Source organism: Orycteropus afer, unplaced genomic scaffold (genome assembly GCF_000298275.1).
Source record: "Orycteropus afer afer isolate SDZICR_OR568_19922 unplaced genomic scaffold, OryAfe1.0 scaffold00222, whole genome shotgun sequence".
Classification (NCBI taxonomy): Eukaryota; Metazoa; Chordata; class Mammalia; order Tubulidentata; family Orycteropodidae; genus Orycteropus; species Orycteropus afer.
This window is the reverse complement of record NW_006921809.1, coordinates 1,091,568-1,099,475: the sequence shown is the minus strand read 5'-3', so window position 1 is coordinate 1,099,475 and position 7,908 is coordinate 1,091,568. Positions and strand designations below refer to the sequence as shown.

The 7,908-nt window shown below is 36.4% G+C and overlaps 1 protein-coding gene across 1 annotated transcript in view; it reads right to left on the bottom strand.

Moving 5' to 3' along the window:
- Positions 1-7,908, bottom strand: part of RIPK2 (receptor interacting serine/threonine kinase 2) — a 37,637-nt gene that overhangs the window by 24,998 nt on the left and 4,731 nt on the right. Inside the window, exons 2-3 of the mRNA XM_042782032.1 lie at positions 5,296-5,449; positions 2,304-2,459 (exon numbers count right to left, since the gene is read on the bottom strand). Coding sequence (XP_042637966.1) covers positions 2,304-2,459; positions 5,296-5,449 — 310 coding nt within the window. The remainder of the gene's footprint in view (positions 1-2,303; positions 2,460-5,295; positions 5,450-7,908) is intronic.

Below are 7,908 nucleotides of genomic sequence, written 5' to 3'. Positions count from 1 at the left end.
TGTACTCTTTATGGGAGCAGACTGCCAGGTCTTACTCCCACAGAGCCACTGGATGGGTTCAAACCACTAACCTTTCACTTAGCAGCTGAGTGCTCAATCATTGCACCTCCAGGATAACTAGTAACTAAGCCACTGAAGATGGGGATATTTATGATATGAATTAGGGGAAATGGAAAAGGTAGGTATATTTAGTGAAGTGGAGGAGATAACTAAAAAGTCTTTTTAAAACTATTAAAAGTGAATGGAAGAAATAATTTAAAAGAGCTGAAGAAAAGATTGTAAAGGGCAGCTAGAGAAGATAGTATTATAAGGAAATGTGCAAACACCTGGAGTTAGAAAATCAAAAGGGAAGAATATGCTTGGCATCTCTCAAGCAGAAAGAAGGAAGGAAAAAATTCAAGCCTCAAGTTGCAATACTGAAGGATTCTATGGGCAAAATATCACACTTGGTAAAGTAGAAGGAAGACCCTCAACATGATGGATTAACACAGCGGCTGCAATGATGGGTTCAAATATAGCAAGAATTCTGAGGATGGTGCAGGACCAGGCAGTGTTTTGTTCTGTTGTACATGGGGTCATTGTGAGTCAGAGTCAACTTGAAGGCACCTAACAACAACAACAACATGGGCAAAATATTGAATGATGCAGGAAGCATCAAAAGAAGATAAAACAAATACATAGTCACTATACTAAAAAGAAGCAGTCAACATTTAACCATTTCAGGAAGTAGCTTATGATCAAGAACCAATACTATTGAAGGAAGACGTCTAAGCTGCACTGAAGGAATTAGTGAAAAACAATGCTCCAGGAATTGACAGAATATCCATTGAGATGTTTCAATAAACAAATCAGTGCTGGGGCACTCACTTGTTTATGCCAAGAAATTTGAAGAGAGCAACCTGGTCAAGTGACTGGAAGAGATCCACATTTGTGCCCATTACAAAGAATGGTGATGCAACAGATTGTAGAAATAGTGGAACAACATCATTAATATCACACACAAGTAAAATTTTGCTGAAGATAATTCAAAAATAGTTGCAGTAGTATGTTGTTGTTGTTGTTGTTATGTGCCGTCGAGTCGGCCCAGAAATTCAAACTGGATTCAGAAGAGGACGTGGAATGAGGGATATCATTGCTGATATCAGATGGATCTTGGCTTAAAACAAAGAATATCAGAAATATATTTGTGTTTTATTGACACAGGTTTTCAAAGACATTCAACTGTGTGGCTCATAACAAATTGTGAAGAATGGGAATTCCAGAACATTTAATTGTGCTCATGAGGAGCCTGTACATAGACCAAGAGGCAGTCATTCAAACAGAACATGGTTTAAAATCAGTGAGGTGGTCAGGGTTGTGTCCTTTCACCATACTTATTCAATCTATATATTGAGAAAATAATCTGAGAAGCTGGACTATATGAAGAGGAATGTGGCATCAGAATTGTAGGACTAATCATTAATGACCTATGATCTGGAGATGACACAACCTTGCTTGCTGAAAGTGAAGATGACTTGAAGCACTTACTGATGAAAATCAAGGACTATAGCCCTCAGTATGGATTACATCTCAACATAAAGAAAACAAATATTCTCACAACTGGACAAATAAGCCATATCTTGATAAATGGAGAAAAGACTGAAGCTGTCAAGGATGTCATTTTACTTGGATCCACAAGCAACACCCATGGAAGCAGCAGTCAAGAAATCAAATAGCATATTGTGTTGGGTAAATCTGGAGCAAAAAACTTCTTTACAGTATTACAAAGCAAAGATGTCACTTTGAAGGCTAAGGTGCACCTGCACCAAGCCATGGTGTTGTCAATAGCCTCATATGCATTTTGAGAGCTGGAAAATGAATAAAGAAGACTGAAGAAGAATTGATATATTTTAGTTATGATGTTGGCAAAGAACTGAATGTACCACGGACTGGTAGAAGAATGATCAAATCTGTCTTGGAGGAAGTACCGATGGAAGGTTCCTTAGAAGTGAAAATGGCCAGATTTCATCTCTCATGTCAGAAGGGACCAATCCTGGGAGAAGGATATCATGATGAAGTAGAGGGTCTGCAAAAAAAGGAAAGACCCTCACCAAGATGGATTGACACAGTGGCTGCACTGATGGGCTCAGACATGGCAGCGATTGTGAGGATGGTGCATGATGAGGGAGTGTTTCATTCTATTGTACACAGTGTCACTATGAGTCAGAACCAATTCGGTGGTACCTAACAACAATAATAACAACAAGCACAAGGACACAGATAAAATGTCTTCTTTTCTTTTCTTTTCAAAAAGAATGAATTACCTTAACATGAAACTCATTATCCAATAAGATATTTTGAGTTTTTAAGTCATGATGAAGTAGAGGAGGATTCATATTGTGCAGATAATTTACTCCCAGTGCAATTTCATGCAGGATGCGGAATCGTAGTGGCCAAGCAACATCAGGAAATTCAGTTTTCTTTATATAGATGAAAAGAAACAATATCAAAATTAGTGGTCAAATTTCATTACACTTCACACTTACAAAGTTCCACATTTCATGAGGAAAAACAGTATCGACCAGTGTCAAAACATTAATTTTTATAATATATTGTGAGATTGACATTAGTTAATACCCTTATGTCCTACATCTTCACTTATCAGTGAAAATAATTATGACTTGATAGTATTGATGGTTCTTTTCAGTCTACATTAGTAATACAGCTACATGGTATTGGGTCTTATTTCTTCAATTGAAATAACAATAATATTATTTCAAGAAGTTCAAAACTTATTCTTCAATAAGTTTAAGTTATTTTGTATCTGTACAATAGCCACACATACAAATCTGTACAATATTACACTCATACCTACTTTACATATTCCATAGCTTATGGCAATTAACTTGTAAATACACACACATGTATACATGCACACAATTTGTTTCTACTATATAACAAACTATTTATTCAAAATTTGTATTTCAATTTTTTTATTAACATAATTTATTGTTATAGTAATCATTGCATCAATTCAACTTTATGGCCACTTTGTATTTATTCATGAGTTCTGGTAGCATAGTGCCTAAGGCACTTGACTGCTAACCAGAAGGCTGGCGGTTCAAACCCACCAGCCACTCCTTGGAAGGAAGGTTGGGCAATCTACTTCCGTAGTGATACCATCTCAGAAACGCAAGGAAGAGTCACTACGAGTTGGGGCCAACTCGACGGCACAGAATACTAACAACAACAACATTGTATTTATTCACTGCATTAATAACCCATACTTTAAATCATGATTTATTTATGTTCCATCATGAAAAATTAGCCTTTGCTAATTTTGTTCTCATGAAGGAGATAAAAGATCATCTTTCTTTTATAATACAGATACATTTCAAATATAAAGTTATCTTATTCCTGGTACTTCTAAGTAATAGCCATTTTGACTTTCTTAAAATAAATGCTTCTGAACATAAAAAATGCATGCAATTTCCCAAGACAAGAAACATATTAAGAAAAATCAGACAATACAAGAAAAATCAGACAATATGGGAAGACTGACAGTGGATTATCATGGAGCTCTGGTAGTGCTGTAGTTAAGATATTGGGCTGCTAACTAAAAGGTCAGCAGTTCAATCCCAGTAGCTGCTCAGAGGGAGAAAGATGAGGCAGTCTACTTCTGTAAGACTTATAACCTTGGAAACCCTATTGGGGTTGCTGTGAGCTGGAACTGACTCGATGGCAGTGGGTCTGGGACAATGAATTATCAGGCACCATGCCACCACTAGGTACATTTTTCTAAATGCTATGATAAAAAATATGCTTGTACTGAAAGCTCAAGGCTGTTCTAGAGTTTTTTTTTTTTTTTTTTTTCCTGTGAGTAGGTCAATTTCTAGCTCAGTGATCAACAGGGCAGGGGAGTGATATAAAATTATCTTACATCATTTACACTATATTTTGATTTTCCTCAACAATCTTCTGTGGTGTTTGGGAGGGCGGTGGTGACTCCTGATAAATCCCACTCTTAATAATACAATTACACAAAACCAAAAGGGATAGAAAACACTCATGTTGAACATCATTTCCTCTGGCATACACAGAGCTCCTTTCTCTTGAGTAACTAAATTTTTTAATCTGTAAAAGGTAACTTTTTTTTTTTTTTTTTAAACCATGCAGTTGAAAGGAGTAACCAGGTCTCTCTGCAGTACAGTGTTGTATGATGGTTTTTGACCCTGGAAACAAGGGTAGAATAGAGCTCACACTGTACTTCATGATTCCTGCAGGATTTAGGAATCCTGGAGGACTTTCCAGAATTTCCAGTGGGCTCCAAATTGGGGTGCTAGAGTATCTACTGAGGTGTAGAAAACAATGAAATTTTTACTTGTATCCATTTTTCAAAGAAATGAAATTGTGCTTTATTAATATTTCATATATATCCTGACCTAGTTACTTTATTTCATCCTTGTTTCAGACAGGCACTTGTCATAAATAGAACGAGAAGTATTGAGAAACAAAGAGGAAGTTGCTCCAAGAGAGGCTGACCGTGTACCCACTCTGACCTCATTCACTTGCTGAGTACCGTGATGTATTATAATTTAGGAGTGCCCAATAATGGCTTTTACAGATTATACTACCCAGTCTTAACTAAACCAATGCTCACAAAATGCAGTAAGTGACTTAAAAAAGATCTCTTGAGAGAAATCGCAGATTGGTGATAATGTTAATAATGTAAGCTCAAGCAAAAACAATATATGAATACACGTATTTTGTAGATGAGGATCCCTAAATTTGTTTACTGATAGGATGTACGATCAAACCTATAGTAACTGGGAGCTTGAGAAAATGGATAAATGACACATGCCATTGGCTATTAGTGGAAAAGTGAATATACTTGGTACAGATAGATTTGTTTGGCCTGATAATTTATGAACTGGTATACATAACATTTAATTTCAATCATAAATTGTCTTTAATATACAATAAAATCAGTCTTAACTAATAGTGGATTGTTTAGTGTGTATATTTTGTCTTTTCTCTCCTACCCCCTACCTGTGTGTGTAAGTATTTGGATATTAGAATTCAGTGTTAACCCCAGGGGCTGGAACTTAGGTCTCTTAGAATATAGGGCCTGACTCCATAGTAATTACAGTAACACAAAAGATGCTAAAAGGTGCTTTTTTACAACAGCGATTATTTTCAATTATTCTGATTTATCTCTATGTCCTCAAATAATATGATCCAATGAAAAACGAAAGTACAACGTAGCTTTAATAATAGAAATGATAATTACAGCCACTGAAAATGCAGAATACTTACCCTGTGTAGGAGCTCATTTAATGATCCATTTGGCATGTATTCAGTAACTATTCCCAAAAATTCAGGCTCATTGCAAATTCCCAGAATTGGAAGAATATAACTAAATCTAGCTTTGTGTAAAATTTCAGCTTCCCTTAAGACATCCTTTCTTTCACTAAGGAAAGAAAACACGTAATTATTTCAAGCAATGAAAAATACACAGTTTTCATGCTCATAAGACGAACGCAGCCTGGATTTTTTTCCACCATTAATTAACTATATGACCTCAAGCAAATTATGCAATCTCTCCACCTTAGTTTCATCATAATTAAAATAGGGATAATAACTACCCTGTGTATTCTACAGGTCTGTTTAGAGACCAAAATAACTTCTATAATCCACTGACAGGTAAAAGTGCTATAAAACACAAAACAAAACAAAACAACCCGACAACAACAACAAAAATAACAAACAAACCTAACTGCCACAGAATCGACTCAGACTCATAGTGACCCCCATTGGGTTTCCAAGGCAGTAAGCTTTTACAGAAGTAGACTGCCTCATCTTCCTTCTGCAGATCAGCTGGTGGGCTTGAAATACCAACCTTCTGATTAGCAGACAAATGCCTTAGGCACTGAGCCACCAGAGCACCTTAAAAGTGTTATACACAGGTCATTACTATCGTACTGTTTTTATGAAAAACACAATATTAGAGTAAGTTTATAAAGCCTATTTTTGCTAGAACTGAGAAGCTCTGGTGAAACAGTGGTTAAAGGGAAAAGACCACCTGCTGCTCTGCTTCTGTAAAGATTTACAGCTTTGGAAACCCTATGGTGCAGTATTGCTCTGTCCTATCAGGTCGTTATGAATCGGAATCAACTCTAGGGCAGTGTTTATGCTAGTTATTGATTTTTGAACTAATTAAACCATCAAGCTCATATTGTAATTAAATGACTAGATTAGATTATAGTTGTTGTTATGTGCCTTCTAGTCCCCAACTCATAGCGACCCCTCCTTGGGTTTCTGAGGCGGTATCACTACGGAAGTAGATTGCCCAACCTTCTTATTGAGGAGTGGCTGGTGAGTTTGAACCACCAGCTTTCTGGTTAGCAGTCAAGTGCCTCAGGCAGTATGCTACCAGAGCTCCTAAATTAGATTAGGATATTATATTCCATTATCTTGTTGCATAAAAATAAAAATCTTGTTGCATAAAAAATTTCCCCAAATGTCATGAACATTAAAAAATTTAAACATACACTTAAACGATCAAACGATAACATCTGCATAAGGGTCAGTAATGCTTATTGTTGTTGTTAGGTGCAGTTGAGTAGGTTCCAACTCAGCAACCCCACAGGCAACAGAAAGAAACACTGCCCAGTCTTGTGTCATCCTCACAACTGTTGCTATACTTGAGCCTACTGTTGCAGCGATGATGTCAATCCATCTCTTTCTCTTTTTCATTGGTCCTGTACTTTTCCAATCATGATGTTCTTCTCCAGGGACTTGTCCTGCCTGAGAACATGTCTAAAGTATTGTAGATGAATTGAGCCATCTTTGTTTCTAAGGAGCATTCTGGTTGTATTATTTTCAAGACAGATTTGTTCACTTTCTAACAGTCCATGGTATATTCAAGACTTTTTTGCCAACACTATAATTCAAATACATCAATTCTTCTTTGGTCTTCTTTATTCATTGCCCAGCTTTCATATGCACAAGACAACTGAAAATACCATGGCTTGCGTCAGGCATACCTTTGTCCTCAAAGTGACATCTTTGCTTTTCAACACTTTAAAGAGATCTTTGGCAGCAGATTAGTCCAGTGTGACATGTCACCTGATTTCCATGGTGTTGAATATAGAATCAGCCAAGTGAAATGAAATCCATGACTACTTCAATCTTTTGTCTGTTTATCAAGATGTTGCATACTGTTTCAATTGTGAGGATTTTTATATTCTTTCTGCTGATATGTAATCCATACTGAAAGCCAAAGTCTTTAATTCCAGTCCACTTTACTTTCAGCAAGTAAGGTTGTGTTATCTGCATATTTCAGGTTATTAATGAGACTTTCTCCAATTCTGATGCTGTGTTCTTCTTCATATAGTCCAGCTTCTCATATTATTTGCTCAGCATACAGATTGAATGAGTATGGTGAAAGCATATAAACCTGAAGCATACCTCCTGCTTTTAAATCATATAGTATCCTCTCATTTTGTCTGAACCACTGCCTCTATGGTCTACATACAGGTTCTGCATAATTATAACTAAGTATTAAGGAATTCTCCTTAGGCACTACACCACCAGAGCTCCTTGCTTAACCAATGAAGAATTAACCAAAAAAAAAAAAAAAAAAGGAAGGGAATTGGCAATGTCATCAGTAGTTTTTAGCTTGGATTACAGGGAAATGGAGGCAGCAACAACAGAAACAGAAACATCTTGAGGAGAACCCTATTAGGTAAATGATGATCAAAGGCCTGGATGAATGGCTATTGAAATAAGAATAGGAACAGAAATTCCAGATGGGATCAAGAAGCCTGCTTTAAAAACAAGTAACAGAAAGGAAAACTAAACAAAAAATCTCAGTCACTTAATATTTGAATACCAACCTATTACCAGTGAGTTGATTCTGACTCATAG